Source organism: Phalacrocorax carbo, chromosome 2 (genome assembly GCF_963921805.1).
Source record: "Phalacrocorax carbo chromosome 2, bPhaCar2.1, whole genome shotgun sequence".
NCBI classification, from domain to species: domain Eukaryota; kingdom Metazoa; phylum Chordata; class Aves; order Suliformes; family Phalacrocoracidae; genus Phalacrocorax; species Phalacrocorax carbo.
The window spans coordinates 78479119-78499798 of record NC_087514.1 but is presented as its reverse complement, the minus strand read 5'-3'; the positions used below and the strand labels follow the sequence as shown (position 1 = coordinate 78499798).

The 20680-nt window shown below is 37.4% G+C and overlaps 1 protein-coding gene across 4 annotated transcripts in view; it reads right to left on the bottom strand.

Moving 5' to 3' along the window:
• The window catches only part of ADCY2 (adenylate cyclase 2), a 218695-nt gene that overhangs the window by 64028 nt on the left and 133987 nt on the right, over nucleotides 1-20680 (bottom strand). For all 4 annotated transcript variants that reach the window (XM_064443349.1, XM_064443348.1, XM_064443351.1 and 1 more), the window contains 9 exons: nucleotides 16829-16977; nucleotides 15503-15614; nucleotides 14311-14438; nucleotides 10251-10409; nucleotides 9745-9877; nucleotides 9239-9415; nucleotides 7836-7879; nucleotides 5081-5161; nucleotides 191-260 (listed from right to left, as the gene is read on the bottom strand). In XM_064443349.1, coding sequence (XP_064299419.1) covers nucleotides 191-260; nucleotides 5081-5161; nucleotides 7836-7879; nucleotides 9239-9415; nucleotides 9745-9877; nucleotides 10251-10409; nucleotides 14311-14438; nucleotides 15503-15614; nucleotides 16829-16977 — 1053 coding nt within the window. The remainder of the gene's footprint in view (nucleotides 1-190; nucleotides 261-5080; nucleotides 5162-7835; nucleotides 7880-9238; nucleotides 9416-9744; nucleotides 9878-10250; nucleotides 10410-14310; nucleotides 14439-15502; nucleotides 15615-16828; nucleotides 16978-20680) is intronic.

The window sequence follows — 20680 nt, the reverse complement described above, 5'->3', positions numbered from 1 at the left end:
GCACCTCAAACATCACATTCATAAAATTTCTTCTATAAATGAGCTAAAATATTATTGTAAAGTTTGAGCACTTCTCCTGCAGGAGAGGTGCTGTGGCCATGCTCTTTGTTACAAAAGCAAGGGACACAAGGCTCACTTAGGATGAGGCAAGGAAAGAAACAACTATGAATTTGTGGTGAAAAGTACTTACTTCTTTTTCCAGAGTCTTATTATAGAAAAGAAGTGATATTCTTTGAATGTCTTCAGATTTAAGCCACTGCCTAGAAGAGAAAATGAACACCATTACTGACATAAGAATAAAGTAGTCCTGTCTCTTTACATAACTGAAATGCAGCAAAATCAGAAAATCAGTTTGAAGAAGGCAAGTTCTTGTGTATTGCAATGTATATAGTGAAATGCACTGACAGTAAAAGTGGAAACTACAAATCCCCTCTCCCTTTTGACTTCTATTGCTAACATACACATGAAACAAAAGCTCAGATGAACCATTTTTTCTGTGGATCATTCCTAAGGACAATCAAGGGAGATATTTATATGATGTGATTCTGACACTGATATTCCACTCATGTCCCAAATACTGTAGTATATCCAGTGCACAGAAGAGAACCTGAGATACAAACAGTCCTTCACAAAGTATCTTTAAGAAGCGCACTGTTACAAGATGCAAGAGTGGCCGGCAAAGTTACACTTTACAAACTCTTGGTCCGAATGAAAACTGTAAAAATCTTTATTAAGAGAGGTGGAGTGATTTTGTCTTTGAGCTGTGTAAATATCTTGACCGTGAATCTGTACTTTAGAGGTAGATTTTGATCTCTTTACTGATTATAAAAACTTCTTCCCTGCTTAAAGATGATAAATACAAAAAAGAATACGTACTTGCATTGAAATGACAAATCTATTTTAAAATAAGTGAATCTTGACAAAGCTTGATATAACTTTTACAAAATGAAATGTTCTAATATGAAAGTCTACATTTATTTTAATGACACTTGAAAAGAAACAGCATATTTCAATTTCAAGAGGGTTAGGTTGCTTGTACCTCAAGGGGACTAGACAAATTTGAAAAAAATGTTTGAACAGACTACTTCTGCGAACATGCAATATTTGAGTTTGAACAGTAATAGCAGGGCTTGAGACTTTTTTGCAACCTTCCCATCAATAACTTTAAATTAGGCTCTAATCTAGTAGTGTAGCTAATGCCTCTGAAATAAAAGGGGATGTCTCAACTGACAGGCCTAAATTAAGGTCCTGGGAGAACAGGAGCGGACAGAGTGGAATGTAAACTATTAGCTTTGATTTGTGAAATCTAAAATATTTGTTTCCTTGCCTGGGAGACTGCTCCTCTTCCTCTGCAATCAGTATCATTATGAAAAGGGGTTGGAAACATATTCAGTTCTAGGTATTATTAATTCAAAAATATATTTCCCAGTTTGCTGTGCAATGTCTCACATCTACATCTGATCACAGATAGGATTCTGAGGAGAAACAGATACGACAGGCTGTTGTACCTAAAGCATGATTTTGTTTGGGTCCAGCTGTAATCTACTGGAGAAAACATTCAGTTTGTGGAACATTTTTGGTAAACTGTAAAATTTAAGTGCAAGCCTTTTCCCGTTTAGTTATGAAAACTGAACAAAAAGTAACCCTCTTCTCCAAATTGTTAACTAATTTCCCTTTGGTTTTTTATGGTGTCTGACAGGTGGATTGATTTAATTACCATTGCCACAATGCTAGAAAGTTTTGTCTGCAGATCTGCTCCCAAATGCCTACTATGGTCTGTACACAACTGATCGCATGTGAAGTCAGTAGTGCTATTTAGAGCAAATGCTACCTCGTACTCCACATTACAAGTTCATGTTTTCAGGAGCTTTTAGTTCTACTTTAAAGCTCAGTAAAAACTTCTCTGGTTTTAGGTAGCAGGTGCCGAGAGGTCTGAGATAAGGGAAACAGTATAACACAGACAAATGGAAGTAGAGTACGTACAGAAGAGGGAGCACAAAGCCACGTATCTTTGGCATAGAGATAAGGGCTGAAAAATTCTGCCTACAGCCCTACTCCCTGATGAGCCTAAAAGTAACCAAAGGATCTGCAGGTATGTGGGGATATGCCTCCTGGGAAGCTAGGTACCAAATTCCTGTTTAAATTCTTTTGCAATTCAAAGAACAACACAGACAGCTGAATTCTGCCTGAATCCAGGGAGGCGTGTGGTTTGATAGGACTTGCACTGATTGACGATGTACAGCAAGCAATTACACACAGAACATAGCAGCCACCATGACTTAAAGAAAAAAGAGAAAAAAGAGTGTGTCTCTTTACATAGCAACCTACTTATCAAAGAGCAAATAACTTCAGTTAGCTCCCTCTGTAGGTATACATTTAGCTAGCAGATTGCTATCCATCAACCACATTTCCTACATAAGTCCCCCACCCACCAAGGTTCAGGGTGGCACAGCTAGGTCTACTCACCCCCTTCCTATGCAGGACAGGCACTTTGCAGCCAGGAATACTTTGTTCAAGGTATGGGTAAAAGAAACATGCAGAGAAAGTATGATGTTATACCCTGATGGCTAAGGCACGCAGCTGAGAGACAGACGCTCTTTGTTCCTCACTTGCTCTTTTAAATCTGTATTTCAATATCTTTCAATGTAGTGCTCTAACAGAATAATAATGAATACACTGGTCATAACTTTCCTCATGGAACTTTGCAAGGAGCACTGCCAACCAAATCTACTACTCTGAATCATGCTATGAGGCCAGCAGCTGCTTTTTAGGTGCCACAGTTTAATCTGCATTCCAGAAGGAATTGAACCCTGATGTTGAACCCCGCGTTACTGACAGTGTGTGCATGGGGCACTTGGCCGTTTTGTGGAATGATAACTAAGCTACCTTGTGACTCAGCAGGAAAGCAGTGAGCGAGGGAGCCCAGAAAATCACTACATTGCTTTAAAAACCTGAGGTACCATTTCAATATGTACTGCGCTATTTTACCCTGTGTAAAAACAGTGATTCATTCAGACTACAGCTTTGGTTTGGACTAAAGATCCAGACTCTACACTCCCTTATCTTCCAGTTACTGGCTGTTAAACACCTGGGCATGTAATGTCCAAAGGCCCACATATTATGACCAGTTGCTTGCAACCAGTTACTTTTTTCACAGAATGACAAATGGCAAAGAGCCACAATGTGGGTGAAAAAGTCACACTGTGCTGACAGCTCAGGGTAGAAGAAACAATGGCTCTGTACAATGAATGTTTGCTTTTGAATTATTTTCTTGCAATTTTCTAACTAAAAAGTTAAAAGAATGGTAATTTTAACACCATATTTTATGTGCAATAATGTTTTTTTTATATTCTTCATTCAGTCATAGACCTATTTGCTATACAATCCAAACTTTATACTTTAAAACATTTACAAATACCACTGTTCTCACAGATTTTTTTACAGGTTTGCTATTTCATTCACAAAAGCAAAAAGATTTAGCTTCACAACCACCCCATTAGATTAGTTGATATTGTTATTTTCAATTTACAGCTGAAAAATTCAGGCACAAACCCCCCGCATAATTATAAAGAAAACAAAAACGTGATTGGTTTTGTGTCCTAAATGTAGGAAATATTTTCTTTAATTTTTTCCAACATTTAAATAGTTAAAATATTATTGAATTAACTTGCCATTTGGGGAATCAGCACTTTTGACAACTTATTCTCAGGTACCCAATTGAATAATATCTTTTAAGTGATTCATTCAGCAAATCAATACAGGGATAGGTAGACAATCTAGTTTTGGAAGGTGGCATTCAGCCTCTCTGATGTATAGTGTCATTCCTTATCGTTCTGCAGTTCCCCATGTAATTCACAAAATGCACTGAAACTTTTTTAGAAACCTTTTTTATCACATAAATGTAATTATCCCCAATTTTCGCTGAATTTTATGCACCAATTAGATAAGACAGGGATTCTCTGAGATAAAACATACCAATACTTTATTTTGATGCATTTATACAGATGTTTTACTTTTGACATCAAACCATCATTTTTACAATCCACTTATCAGAGCAAGTGTACCTGAAGACGCATAAAAACTGCCAACGTTTATATAGCTTAGACAAGTCTAGTATAATCAAAAAGATATGCACATCACATCACCTACCCTCTCTCACTGTATTCTTTGTATGACCTATAACTATCAACATGCTTTTCCATAAATAACCACTTGAAAATATTTTCCTAAAGCCAAGTACCTTTTCATAGGACTATCAGATGCAAAAAACAAAATGTGACATATCACCATTTAGTAATTAGGTGTAATGGTAAGCTGATTAAGATTCTGAGTAACAGAAGTAGAGGGGAAAACATGTAATTCATCACAATTATTGTCCACATTTTTGAAGGGCAATTCCCTTATTTCATCAGGCAAATAAAAGAAACCTGACCACTTATTTTGGACTGGCACTGATTTTTCTCTCAGTCGTATCTATTTGCCAGCAAAGAGAGAACGTCAATACCGCCTCCAGCTCTTCCTAGGACACAGAAAAAATACATGCCATGTCGCCTCCCCTAACAGTTTCAATATGCTTTCAAGCTTAGCCTTCTCTAAGAAATCAACCAACCAGTTGAAACAAAGAGATATTGAACTATGATTTTAGGGAAAGTTTCTAATTCTGAAGAGATATTTCTGTGACAATTGTGAAGCATAAATTTTCATGTCATTCTGATTCCCAAGCCAGCTATTTCTTATATCTTACTTCTCTGCTCTCAGATGAGATAATTCTGTAGTTACGGCTATGAGTGTACAGATACAAACAGTTACAGAGCAAAAATCCCTTTGCCATGAAGACCACGACAAGTCCAAACCGCTGTCACACCATGATTCACAGGCGCTCTCTTATCCCATATAGTAGAAAATGTTACTGTACAGCCTATCTTCACAATGTGTGGAGCTTCCTATGATAGTATTAGTGACACCTTTACTCTTTTCAGACTTCTGTGTGCATGTGGGAGCGAGAAATAGTAAACACTACCCTCTGCTGCAGATTTATGTGAACATTGAAGGAAGGAGACAACAGAGGATAAAAACATACTTTTGAGCATTGATTCCATCAATGGCCTGGATCATCCTCTCATTTAGTTCCTCCTCAAACCTTCTTTTCTGTGATTTTGTTCTGAAATGAAAAATGTGGGAAGTTACTGTGGACAATCACTATATTGTTAATAAAAATTAACTTTAAACAATGGGGTGATAGCTGGCACAAACTTGTGTGGATAATAATTTTTTAACATTTATGCTGCAATAGCGGCTATAGGCTTCAGGCACACTAAGCATCATAATAAGCTCCTAACAAAACCAGCATAAGCTACAGAATCGCACACGCAAAATTTTAGACTTTAGCTGCTAGGGAGCACTTAAAAAACACACACAAGAAAACATAACCAAAGAGAGTTCCATAAACTCTCCATAACCAAGATAGTTCAAGAAATTCTGGTTGAAGGAAATCGTTCCACAGTGTTATGAATTCATGAAAAAGAACTGGAAAAAATATGAAAAATTCATAAAACATTCCTGTTTCTTGTAGTTACTTTTAAAAATCCTTGTCAGAATTGTATGATGAGCAATAATGTGCTGGTGTACTGAGGCATAAGTATTCTCTACCGAAAGCCTGCTGACTCTTCTTTTCTTGGAAATATTTTATTATTTTTAGTAAGAAAATGGAGCACCAAGTCTGAGGGTAGTTTCAAACATAGGACATATTTCTCTATTTATAACTTATAACACAACTGCAATGAGAAAAAGGATCTTTTCACTGAATTCAGCATGAACCCAACAGAGGATCATCAGAATAGGTGCCTTTGCACCTATTACATGTAACATGTAACACATGTTACTGCAAACATCACCAGTCCTTCAGCAGTTGCGCTCTCCTCAAAAATGGAATATTTCAAATATTGCCAGATTATGTCTCTGCCTCTTGGAAACTTCAATCCAATGTTAACCTAATAACACTGTTTTGAACGAAGATAACAGTGAGGTCTGAAATATGACTCCTTGTTTACCAAAATTTTCTTAACCTACAAACTGAACTCTGTCAAAGGTAACATGGATTTTCTTCAACATCAAGTTTTTGGGTTATTTCCCCAAAACTGATAACCTGTTGCAGGATTCACATTCACACAGAAACTATATTTGTGTACTTACAGTAACTTTAAACAACCCAACTGATTTCATGCCTATCCAATGTTACAGAATTTAGGCAAAAATGTTTACAACGTATTTTTCACATATGAAACAATTTGCCTAGAAGAAATAACTAGACAGATGAGGACTCATTATCTAATCACACTTAATCCTCTTGGCAGATCCCTAACGACATAAGACTATCATGTAACTAGATAAGAGCTAAGATTGCCGCAAACAGAAGCCTGTAGTGAGGCTTCAAAACCCACATTTTGATATTCTAATAAAATACGGATTTTCAAAGTGATTATTATCATTTCAGCTCTCTCCTGTGGGAATGATGAACTAGCTTAACTAGAATCCTAATTTTCTCCCTCACTATGGACTTAGAGTCCAGTAATGGTTTCCAGAACCTCCTTCTATAATACGGTATCAAGACACACAGTAACATTTGTACATTTTGGACCTATTCTGGAATGGAATTTAGAAGCACAAAAGCAAGAATGTCTCAGAATCTTAAAGAATTGCATTATTTGCAAATACCACAATCTTTCTTTTTACCATAAGGCCGACAGAAGTCCTTTTGACATACTGTCCAAATGTAAATACTAATTTTTACAATCAGAGACTGTTTTTATTAATATTATGCATATGCAGACAAAATTTTTTCATTTTCTGGAATTTAGCAACATTTTAGGTAATTGCATAGCTCTGCAGTAACCTGTGATTTGTTGAGGAGACATTTACCAAGCAGAGAGATGGGGAGGGAACAGACAGAATGAGTTGTTTGCACATCCAAAGACAATAAAAATAAAAATTTTTACATATTTCTTTAAAAAAACTTTATGCTATTTGTGATGTTACTTGTAATTGTGCAAGAAAGACATTATCTGAAGTGTTATCAGGTCATTAAAATAAAAATTAACCATTCCAGGTTTATGACAGTGCTAAGCCTGTTTTTGAAACAGATGTCACTCTTTCCTTGATTTAGAAATTCTGGGTGTTTTTAAAGAAGAGATCAGTTCAACCCTGTTTCCGTTTCTTACCATCTTGCCCTGGTCACTGAAGTACCAAGCAGGAGAATGAGAACTTAAACCTACTGTGATTTTGCAAACATTTTGTGCAGCAAGAGCGCTACAGGAAGACCACAAAATACTTTTTGAATGTTTCCTACTGCCAATATACTACAGACTTCGAAATAATAAAACACAATGTAAATACAAAGTAATTAACAAAATATATGAAATGTCTCTCTTAGTACCTTATTAGCTGTTGTAACACAAATCATTAACAGCTCTTTCTAGCTTCCCTTTTCTTACCCCTCTGTGCCTCCTTTCAACTTTTCCGTGTGTAATTTTCTCCCCACTGATAAAGTAATTGGGTTGTTAGGAGAAAGGAAGAGTAGCCCATCAACATACTTATACTAATTCAGAATAATGCTATTTGTTAGCAGGAAGCGTATTTGCAATTCATAAGGAACGTGTCTGCCAAATCTGCTTCCATAGCCCTTCTCTATGTAAGAGATATCAGCTGAAAAAATAGTTTGGGTCAGAAATGGCCCTCAATATTTGAAAGCAAGCCTTATATACATATAACTGCATATGAATGTATATGTATTTATATGGACTTTAGATGAATAAGTGATTTTTTAAAAATTAATTTACCTCTCTCTGCAACGCTGAAAATGATATTGCCCCATGGGAACATCCTAAAAAAAAAAAGAAAATACCTATGAACTACAATCGACTTTGAGAACTTTAAGTTGCTTTAAAAATAGTGTTGAAAATGGGGTCAAATAAGGAGAAAAGTTTTCAGTACAAATACTTTTAGCATTAGATTAAAAATGTCTAAAAGAAAAATCCAGCCAAGAGTGAAGATGGGAGTGACCTGGAGACAAACTGATCTATCATTATAAACACTAAAGAACCAATACAACAGTCTGAATCCAAGAATGCTTTGCTTTACTAGAAAGTCACTGCTTCAAAGTCACCACTGTTTTAATGTAGCCCAAACTCCTGCCAGCTTCAGCAAAAACTGATGTTAAGTGTTTTCTAAAAAACCAGACCTGAGTAGCCAAATACAGGCTGTGGTCATTTTTTCTTATTGATAAGCAACAGCAGCCATCACAGTCACATTTATTTTGTGATTAATAGTGATGGCTGGGTACTTTCTGTAATGAACACATCGCAATCCACATTCATTCTGATGTACTGTATTTATTGAACGGGACAGGTCAGGTGGCTTGATCCTATGTTCTCATATGCAACAGGAATAAAACTGAATGCCAATATTGAAAACTATTAGAATTTACCTTTACATTTGTAAATTTTTACAAAAATTCTACTTTTTAGAAGTAGAACACACTGCAGTGTAAAAGCTGTGCACTGACAGCATCTTACTGACAGCAGTAAAATACTGTTAGCAAAATTAAAAAGAAACCTTTTCTGTACAATGTAAGAGAAGCAACATTGCACTAGAGCACTGTGAAACTCAGGCCATCGACCACAGCTGAGTGGTTAGTGCACCTTCAAAAGGTAGATGTTACAGTGAGTTTGGATTTGGTTCCCAGAGAACTCTTCTAACAAATTCCACTCCAGGTACCACAGGGATATTCTAACTTCACAACCTTTGCTCCAGGTTTGGCTGTGTTCCAAATGGAGAATGTGGCTAAATAGCCAATAAATCTCACAGAATGTCTCTGTCAAAAGTGTTCCCTCCAAGGGTGCTGCTCTCTGGCTTTATGTTCAAAATGTCTTTCCACAAGGTGAACAGCAGCCACTCTACATGCTGTGACTGGGGCTGAAGCTCAGAGGGTAAACTGTGTATTTCAGTAAGTACGTTGGACTCCTCATAACTCAGAGATGCACTTATAGCAAGACGTGACTCCTTAGAGTCTAATCCAAAGCTTACATGCCACTGGAAAAGGTCCCAGCAACTTCACTGGGTTTATACCCTGTACAAACGCATGTAGCTTCTTCTATCAGAAATAACCATGTATTTAGCAGTGAGCACCTTTTTCCTTTCACGTATTGCTAAATTGTATAAAACGACATAAGTAGGCCCCTACTGTTGTGCTAATCTTGCCGTTTTCAGTGGTCATGCTGTCCCTGTGGTGCAAGTGTGCAAACGGCTTGGCTGCTCCCCAAGATTCCAGGTACCGGGTCATGCGGACAGAAGCTCTCATTTTGGCTCCATCAAGAGTATGTCGAGGTCTAATGTGGTGCTGAGGGCTTCGCTTCTCCCCCTGGTTGACAGAGAATAAAAGGTGGTATCAGCCTTCGTGTTCAGTACCTTTTGAAGCAATAATGCACCATCTGGTACCACATATCTGCATGCTTAGGAACTTAAAAATGGAAAGATGCTAAGAACCTGCAATTCTTAATGATATTGCTGGGAAATATCAGAGACTTATTTCTGAAGAGCGGGAAGGATTTGCAATGCAAACATTATATATTTGTAGGCATCAATAATAGCCCTGATCAATATTGTATGGTAGTGAATTACTCAATAAAGAGATCAGTGGTCCTGCTCAAAAATAACTATGACTGGCCACAAAATAAAAGTACTACTAACCTTAGGATTGATTACAAAGTAAGTCTTAACATTATGCTCTTTCAGATATGGGTCCCTCACATCTCCATCCCCATCTTCCACTTTGTAAGCTCCATTCAAATGTGCCAAGGTGACTGAGGTGATGTGAACACGGCTGAAATTATATTTTAAAAGAATGACAGAATCACAAATACCGATCAAAAGCATGATTTGAACCTGATCAACCTTTTTTACTAGCTTTGGGATATACTTTTTATACGCTGCTCACTTTATTTACAGTCCCCTTTAATCTCATTCTTAGAAGTTGTAATGGGCATAAATCTAAACATTTCCAGCCACAAAGAAAATTCTTTTTAAATCACAGGAAATACTGTGTGACTGGTTGGTTGTTTTTTTTTTTTTAAAGACAGGACTAAGCATTATTTCAAGCTTCTCCATGAAGGCTGGTGGCTGAAGACATGGTACCTATGCATTTCTCCACGGTACAAAAAGCCATGTGTCCAAAGGTTAACAGAGAAGCCTCTTACCCTGGGACTCCTCCAGCTTCCATGTGATTTGCCAGAGTAACATCGTGTGACCACACGTCGTACTGCCACTTCTGTAGCCCAATAACACCACAAAGCACATTCCCAGAGTGCACTCCTACGCGCATATTAATATCGACTCCAGTTGCATCTCTCACTTTCCTGTAGTTGAGAAGAAAATCTGTGTTAATATACAAAATAGGGCCTTTGCTTTCTTTTAATTTACTGGTCAAATTTGCAGTAACAACAGTGATAACATTTATTTCTTTTTAGCATTGCCTCCATTCTTTTAATGCTAGGATCACTTTCATATATTACCTGTACTATTACCTATATCTGCAACTATTTGCAGTAAATAGTAATTCTCAAGTCCATGTCTGAAGTCCCTTCTTTTATACCTATTTGAAACTAGTTGGGAGGGCTGAACTAAGCAGTGGAAATATTTGGTCTTATGGTAGAACCCAGGGGCTATTTTTGTACTACAGGCAGCCTTTGGTATGGCTTTTAATGCAACGACAGTCCAACAAATATATTTTGGAGATCCGGAACTACTGTTATGTGCTCTTCTATCTGAAGACCCTAATATATGTGTTGGAGACCTTCTCATATCTGGCTTCTGTCAGGTCCCATCACTGTTGCACTCTTGCCTGCTTGCAAATGGTTCTGCTCTGAGAGAAAAGGTGAAAACCACAGCACCTCATATTTTCTACAGCCTGGTGGCTTGTACACTTTTTGGGGATATGGGCTCAGTGCCATTCAGCCTGCGGAGAACACAGGCTCAACAGCCTTCCACATGGTTGGTGAACACTGTACCCACTAGATCATTATACAAAGAATGAGAGGCGACCCTCACTGTCCACATCTAAATCTTTGACCTCTCCAGTGACTTCAGACAGAGTTGAAGTATCTGTTCACCCCAACCCAAATCTCAGAAGAGCCCTACACATAAGATAGGCATTTATCTTTCCAGAAGAGGCTCTTCTGAATCACAGGTGGATGACCACGGTCAAACAACCAGAACGTTTTCAGACATATGTCATATGGGTACCTAATAACATATGTAAAGATTTATAGAATTAATTCAGATGTCTACAGGCTAATACAGTTCTAAGAAATGCGAAGATCGTAACTTAACTGGATTTATGTATTTAAGCCCCAACTCATGTGGACCAAAACCTAATCAGTAAAAAGGAACACGTAGATACAGTTATCTTGGGGGAATTCTGGGTATTGATGGAAAGAACAGCTACAGAATAAGAAACCCAAGTGGCTCCCGTATATGAGTCAGGTTCATAGTTTTAGCAATTTCTTCAGTCTCAATGATGAGAATCATCAGCTCTGTAACTTCTGAATTACAGAATTAAACTAGTCTGTTTCTCTTCTTTTTTTAAAAGGGAACATAGAACTTAGGCTTAATTCAATATGGTAAATCCTATGTGTAAGCAGTAGTTCTCAAGTGTTCGTTTTCTGAGAAATGAAAATAACAGGAGCATGACTGAAAGCATTTTGTTGAACTGTGTTTAGAAGTTATTAAAAAGAGTGGAGAAGTTTTTTAATTCCCTCAGTCTCTATCCAGTGTTTATTGATCTCGTTTCAGTTCACCTTTTACACTGCTCTCTTGTAGCTGACACACCTGAAAATGAACTGCTTGTAGATGACTTTTGTAAGCGGTTGGCAAATGACAAACACCACTTTACTCTGCAGAAGGAATATGATACAAGCTTAGCAGTTGTTTAAAAAAACAACATTTTACAAAACTGGACAAAGTGGAGGAGGAACATTTATCCTCTAGGAGTGTTTGTCCAAAGGCTGCCCTGCCATATTCTGGAGAACAAACCACAAAGTCTCCTTTATAATAAGCTCTCAGGAGTTAAGGAGGGCAGCAAGTAGAATATGTTCCAGAACTGAATCTTGCCTTCTGTGTCACGAATTAAGATTTTAAGTTAGAAGATTTTAAATTAGAAGTGTTACCCTGGACCAAATTAAGGTCTACTCCTTCTTCTCTCCTTTGCTCCCTGAAAAATAGCTATGACGATGCAGGTTCCGAGTGCGCCTCAGAATGTAGCCTGCGACGTCCCCATAGGACACTTGCCTTACCTACACATGTCTGAAAATTCCCACTATTGTTTCACTTTCTGCTCCCACAGTCTCTCCGGTTTCCCTCAGCACACCACAGTCAGTGTGCCCATCCTGGGTGGGCAGTCAAAATACTCATCAAGCCTGTATTCTTCCTATTGCAGCCTGAAATTTGAGTTTATAAGGATTCTATGTTTTTCACAGGCATGGTTAGCTTGCATGTAGTTGTAGCAACTTTACTCCACACAACCTAGGGTTCAGGTCATTAGGAAAGCATCTACTGTGTTTATCGGAGCTTTATTCGTTGGTAATTCTGGACTAACGTCTCAAAGACTCACCTAGTACTGTCTTACACACATTAATACATTCAGTCAGCCTTGAGCACTTAGTTTCCTGCAAACTACCAGCTTTAAGAACATAGTTCCTTTTTGGATCAGACCTCACACCTAATAAAAACCTCATACCTAAAAAAAAAAAAAGGAACTTATTTTAAAATGAGTTTAAAATTTTAGGTATGGAACTCATACCTAAAAAAAAAGATTATTTTACTTTGTATCTAGCAAAATACGGAGTTGATTAATAATCGGGAATTTCTATTCACCTGTAGGCTGCAACACTTGACATAATACTTCGAAAGCATTTCAAAACATGGGATACAGATTCCTCACTTCTTACAGAGATGTAAACAGACTGTGATAATCATCTCTTTATGGGAGCGCTGTGAATTCTGACTACAGTAATAAAGTCAAATCAGAATGTACTATACAACTAAAAGATAATTTTCTATTCTGTAAGGCTGGTCTTACCAAGGAGGACCTTACTATCCGGCATTAACAATGAACATACTAGATAGCAGCTTGAACAGAAAGCTATTTCAAAGACAATTGGGAAGTTTTGAAGTGTGAGGAGCTGACAGATTGCTCTCTGAGCTCAAGTGAAGCACTGCATTGCGTTGTGTAAAATTATAATTTCAGTTCCTCGTGAAGGGCAATTTATGGCTTGAGCTTAACATTGTTTTTTCCATCAGCCTGATTTTTAAGCCAACCTCCAAAACGGGGGGAGTCCAAACTCTTTTACCTACTTTTACCTACTGCTCTACTGAAGCAATGTCAGCTTTAGTTCCTAATATGCTAGAGAAGCAATTGGTTTAACTGTAATAACATTCTAGTATATCTAAATGAAAAAGATAAAGCATCCACTGAAAGCAACTGAGGAAAAAACCAAATCTGTAGATCTTAATGCTTGGCAAGGAGAAGTGCTCTAAGTACCATTTAAAAAAACAGATTTATTTGGACACAGTGTTTGGTACAACCATATCTGGATGAAGTAAAAACATTTTAGAAAATGCAGCAACCTGATTCCTGTACTAAGGTTAGTTTTACAGAAGATCCTTAAAGCGAGGAGGTAAAAATCCCAGTTTCCAACAATACCACACCTATTCCATGAATACCTTAAAAGGAAAAGAACCAAATTTGCATCAATCAGCCTATCCATACAATAATTATCCTGGATTGAATCACAAGACCAGGGAACTGAAAGCCGAAACCCTCTTGTGACTACAGTTACACACATATGAGGGTAGTATTTAAGGATTAGAGGATTCCATTTTGTATGCCTGTTCAGTTAACCACTGAGACAACACTGTTCCATGTAACTATTAATTTAATGATGAGGTGCACACCACACATACACCTCACAGAATAAGGAAATTGTTTACTTTGCTACTCAGCTCTCTCAGCCTTTCTTCATATGAGCAATGCTCCTGGCCCTTAATCTTCTTTCTGGTGTAGTGATGAGATAGCCTGGCACAACCCAACATCTTAGAACATTTCTTTGCTGAGGCTGAGATCAAGATTAGCATGCTGGACCTTGTAGAGAAACACACTGACTACCGCAGGTCTGAATGTTTCAACCAGCAGCACAGCTACTGATAGAAAAGAGACAGAATTTTTGTTGTTGAATATTTAACAAAAAGTTCAGCACTTACTTAATGGCTTCACACATGTCCAGTCCCATTTTCACACAATTCTTGGCATGATTTTGAAGAGATATAGGTAGTCCAGAAACACAGTAATAGCAGTCACCTAGGATTTTAATTCTCATACATTCATTTTCCTGGAGGACAAAACAAAGTGAGATGGTCACTTTCAACTAGAATTACATAAATGGTTACTGTTACAATGACTGAGTTAAATGATATTAGCAAAATCATTCTACTTAAGCTTGTTTCAGTAGAGAAGGATTTGGCTGGCTAAAAAGAAGTGTGGTCAGAGAGTTTTGTACGGATGATTCCTCCATCTGTTATGGTTCTTAATGGGCAAAACCAGGAAGTAAGTTCACTGCAAAACATGTATCTGCAGTGTTGTTCACACCTTAGATTAAAGAACTGAGCCAGAGTATCACATACTCAAACTAAAGAGAGTCTTTGTGTTTGAAATGTCAAATCAAAAGACCTAGCCTTCTACATTTACATCTCTGAAGATGTACTATGCAATACTTCCTGTAGCTAGCAGTCATAATCTTATTTCTATTTTTTTAATTCTAAGGCACTATAAAGATTTCTTTAACCAGTACTGGACAAAAGTTTTTGAACTAATAAAAACCACAGAAAGTCTTTATCTGTTTAAGTGCTTCTGATTTCACCTTCACACATAGCATGAAGTTTGATGTAATTCTCATAACAATGACACCTAAATAAACAGAAGAAAATATTCTGATTATATCTTGATCTTTTCTTGAGTAACCAAGTGGCTGCGGTCAGTAATTAAAATTGCTTCCATCAATGCTGTCTCCCTTGTCCTCCAGTCTCTTAAATGCTTTTCCAGAGATCAGAAAACTGACTGTACCAGTTTTCTATCTTGAGTTTCTTTATCCTTGTTATTGTGAAATATCTATTTAAAGGGCTGTTCACCTTCCATTAAGCTTTATAGGGCTCCATGAGCTGTCTTTATTGGTCCTATTAGAGAGAGCTACCTTGCGTTTCACAGATTGTCACGCTAGCAGGAACACAGTTACACTCAGACCAGAGCCAGATCTTTTCTCCGCATGTTTCTAGTCTCACCTTCCCGCCAAAGCTTCAGAAATGCTGTTCAAAGGTAGAAGAGTCCATCAAGAAGAAAAAATATTTTAAAGATGACTAACTAATTTAAACTAACTGTAGCAGCCCAGTAGAAACCCACCTTTGCAATCTGATCAAACTTGCCAAACAGCTCATTCAGCATGTGCACTAATTCCCCTGGCGAGCAGTCACTGGCCAGGCGAGTGAATCCCACGATATCAGCATACAAGATGCTACAATAGAAATGAACAGAAACTTGGTCACAGTTTCCTTCTGCAGAGCTCAGATTTATCCGTCTATGGCAAAACCTGAAAGTAAGCATTCTGGACTTCACAGAGGTATGCCCGTATGCAAAATGGCCATTTCTAAATGTAGAGCAATAAATATAACTAAATTTATAGGTAAACCCACATTTACCTTTACAGGCATTATGTTTATATGTAACATATGCCTAGTTTTACCTTTATTAGGCATTACCTTCACGGGTATACCTATATTTATAGGTATATATAGGCATTCTATACCTATATTTGTTACATTATATAAAAAAACCAGAAATGGTTTCCTACTCACAAATTGGCAATATAATAATGAAAATTATTTCAATAAACATGTTTTTATCAGAAATTGTTTAATAACTCTTTATCATTGTAGACATTTTCTGCCTACATTTACCTGTCAAAGATATGCAGCAAGGAAGTCTTTTTTCACTTGTTACTCAGATTGTTAAATTCAGGCTCGATTTCTAAGATATTCAGGCCATATACTATGTTTCTATTCACCAAGAAAACTTGATCAATTCTAAGAATCAGGCTAAGGAAAAAGTATTTCCCCTCACAAGTGAAAATGAACTGCCTCAAAAGTCTTCCAATACTGCTTTAAAAATGTAATTTCTAAGATTGTAATTCAAATTAACTTGTCCAATAAAAAAAAAAAAGGCAAAACAACTTGTAAAGATGAAAGAATATTTGAAATAAATGGTGAATTATTTTTAACTTCTATAAATTTATAATAAATAAATAACTAGATTTGTCAGACTACTTTATCTCAGGTGCTGTGTAAAATACGTATGTGATAGAGCTGCCTCTATTTACATTATATAGAATCTGAGAAATTGCTCCAGTTAAGAAAATTACAAATTCAGAATAATATAACTGACATGGATTTTAATTTTGACTAGCATACATGAAAGCAGGTTTTGGTGTTTTAACCTGAAAAATTAAGACATTATGAAGAAAGGCTGTTAATGCACAGCTTTTTTTAAACAACCCCTTTGTATTATCACTTTTGTTGCTCTTCTGGAACACAGAATTTGATCATATTAATGGATAGTAAACATTAAGTTGTTTAAAACGTATTAAACACTTATTTTCTTAATTGGTCTCTTAACACATTCTTTTCAAAATTTTTCGGAAAGTTGTTGATATATTTCATTACAGTACAATACCTTACGTTGGTGTGCCTTTTGACATACAAATTGTGGAAGTTGTTGGTGTTTTCCAGCTGGCCTGCCTTGGGACCTTGTAACCTCTGAATGATCTCTGCTTTCATTTCCATGGCAATGTGAGCAGGCAGTAAAGAAAGTAGAAGACGCTCCTAAAATTTAAAATGAAATGTCTACAATTTCTTTATGGAAAATTAAATTAGTGTGGAAGCAATACTGCGCAAGGCATACACTATGGTAAATATCCTAGAATGTTTTGATGAGGCTTGCACTGAGGCTTTTGCCTGGTATGGCCTCCAAAATTAATCAGTTCCTTCAAAGAACTTAACAGAAATATACATATATTTCTAAGTAATATCTAACTTCTTCAATGTTTTGTGTATATTTGAAAACGCTTAAGCTAAACCTAATGTCTGAAGAAGTTATGTACAGTAATCCATTCAATATCTGAGTAGGACGCAGGAAATATGGATTAGCAAATAAAACAAGAGCTTCAAGGACCATTCAGAGGACTTCAGGGAAATGCAGTCCAATTCAGGCAAGAGTAGGCTAAATAATTTTTGTCAATGTATTTAAAACGTTTGGACACAGTTTTAGCAGTTGTTAGACTGAAAATGAAAAGATAAAATCAAGATACAGAACATATAGAAAATGTTGGACTTTTGCAGACTATTTTGATACACGTTCTCCCCTTACTTTAATATGGCATTTGACAAACTAAAGTTTTCTGAAAATATTAACCTAAAAGGAAACTACATTTTTTTTTTAAAAAAACCTACACGTTTTTCCTTATCTTTTGTTGGTATTACACTCACGGTCTTCTCCTTGTGAAGCTTTCTTACATCAGTACATTTTAATTTTGCCTGTGACAGCTTTTCACTGAAGTTCCTACTTCTCTGGAAAACTGAATGAACAAGGGAATAGCTAGACCTCTGAAAAAAAAACCCCTTCCTGCTCCGATCACACTCCACCTCAAAACTGAACAAGAATTTCCCATTTTCTCATAGGCAGAGGGGAGAGGCTAACTCTGGCTAAGCACAAAAACGAGAACCCTGAATCAGGGAGGAGGGGGAAGGCAGCTGTAAAAGCCCACGATGGAGTCAGAGACAGCTATGCCAGAAAAGACGACGACCTCAAAATGTGCATGGTCTGCAGGTATTACTCACCGTGGTGCGTTCTTTCGTTCACAACATGTACTTCTGCAGAGTTTGCAGTTCTATTCATGAAGGTACCAGAAGAAGTGTAACCATTAATCCAAGCTCTGCCTGGGATAATTAGTCCTGTCCAGGTCTAATGACCTCGAGTACAGCACGGCAGTAACAGGGCTATAGACTCTCTGAAATTTGCAGCTGCCTCAGCTATCTCTGTAACATATAATGAAGCCTTCCCACTCCCCATAGCATTTGTGTACCTGCAAGCATAGCAGTAACTTACACGAGTCCCTGTCAAACGGATCCTTGCACGCACTTTGGAAAAAAACTCTGTTTCAATGAATCAAGACAGAATCTTGCTTTGTTGCTAAGTAATATTGAACTAATAATTTTATTTTCTTTTTCCTTCACTTTGGTGTGATCTAAACATAATTTCGATTCACATATGTCTAGACTGCTCTTTATTTTGCATACTAAGGCATATCACATAAACAGTAAGGTGCGTTATAAAATAAGCGTTCAAGGTAAAGCATATCTGTCTCTAACCTGACTAAAGGAGGCAAGAATAAAAGATGTACTGTTTTCCTACTGCTAGGATCTCAGATCTGACACATTGTAACTAAGAATATACACAATTGACTTTTCATCAAAATATTAATGTAGCTTTAATTCTTAAGGGCAAGATTAATTCAGTATGTTTAGGCATCTTAGCAAGTACACATACAAGAGGTTGATGTATTTTCATTTCTAATGTAGTCCACTCGTCACTGGTGGAGGTATTTTGCTAACTTATAATGAATGACTGAAAACCCAAAGGATTTCCAAGCTTACTCTTGCAAGTTGCTCTTTATCTAACAGAAAGTTGCTCTTCTGTGATGTATAGGACAGGTTAGCACTTGTTAATAATTATCATGAAATAGTTAACAAAGAGGTTAACTGTGCTCCTGTTGTACAATGGCTAGTAAATGCCAGCTAGCTCACTACCTTCCTATGACTCCGTCGTGATTCCAGACACGCGGTAAGACAGACACTCAATGTCCAGGTTACTGCTTATGTCTCTGAAACCCAGAGAGGCTGGCAAAAGGTCAAAGAGAAAAGCAATAAAACTTTTTAAGAAAGCAATAGAAAAAGCAATATAAAAAAATTTTTGGAGGAAGCAGCATAAAGTCAAATACAAGCTAAAAAATCTTCAGAGGAAAGGGAAAACAGAATGCCCTTAATTTGTAGAGAACAGTGGGAAAGACAGGACATTTCCCCTCCTTTTCTCTCCAGGCCAGACCACTATCCCATTCTGCTTAAATGTCCCGGTGAAGCTGTCACCACACCAGAACTTCCCTCCAAATAATGTTTTCCTTCCTCCATTTCCACTGTACAAAAGAGAAGGTTACAACCAGAGGTGCCTTTACAGAACCGCAGCTGGTGAAGCACACTGCAAAATATCCTGCCATGCCCAGCTACACCTAAACACTTCAGCCGCCCTCTCCATCATGCAGGCTGTGGGTGCTCACATTTCAATCCTGAAGTTACTACTTGTGTGATCAAGTCACATATTCCATTTCATGCAGATATTGTTAATTTTGGTTTCTTTCACTAAAAGACAATGTGGAAGAAGCTGAATCTCAACTGTTTATGAAGACTGTGGCTGGGCCGGTCAGCTAGCCAAATACAAAATGGGTTACAAATATATTATTCCCTCTCTTTCTGCTAAAAGATCTTAAGAAGTGTAAACATTTAAGAAGACCTCTTCCTTCATGTTTTGTCATCTCTGGTGGTTAAAAAGAGCACAGTGGAAGGATCAAAACCAGTTACTGATCAGATTGTAGTGCCTGATGTTGTGCACTGACACTCTGCAGACTGGAACAGTGTAAGGAACATAGTAAATCAAGACTGCTCCTTATGATGGCTTTTTATTGGATAATACATTCTGTACTAGTCTCTCAAAAAGACAGAAAATCTACACATAAAAACCTAGGTGAACTGACATACAGGACACTGACTTCGAGACAAAACACTTGTCTGTCTGTACTAGACAGAGAAGCCACTCTCAGAGCTACAATCCATAGGAAAAAGCCAAAGTAATTCTGAATGCAGGTCAAGATGCAGCATTTAAAAGTCTTCAGACTGAAAATAACAGTACCCGCTTCGATGCACAGTTTCTGATGAGGAACTGTGGTGCTGTGGCAATTATGATAATCACAAATGCCTTTCCCTGAAATATTACCAACATGACCTTACAGCCAGGACATCTGATTCATGCGCACAAGACTAACTATTCCCTGACTGTACATGTTCTCTGAGGCTACGCTTTCCCCTCATACTCAGATCACTTGTAGCTGAGATCTTTAAGTCCTAGGGCTAAGACAGAGCACACAGTCCATACTGAATACATTATAGTGTCTTTCATTCCTGTAGGGTTAAGTACTCCTGTCTTCTCAGAACATGTCCACCTGGATGCCAGAAGACGGCTAGCAAGTAGTCATTCCCCCTGGATTCTCTAACAGGATTTTCAGTGGTATCTGTCAAACTCTTTCTTGAGTTCCTGCTCTCTCAAACTCTCACATGCAAGTTGATTTCCTCGTCAGAGTTTTCCCTAAATTACACAGATGACTTCAGCAGTCACTGTCAGTTACTCATCACCCCCCTAAAGCTTGATAAAGAATGTTGGTTTAGCTAGAGTAAGTTCGCATGTCTCAAAGATCATAGG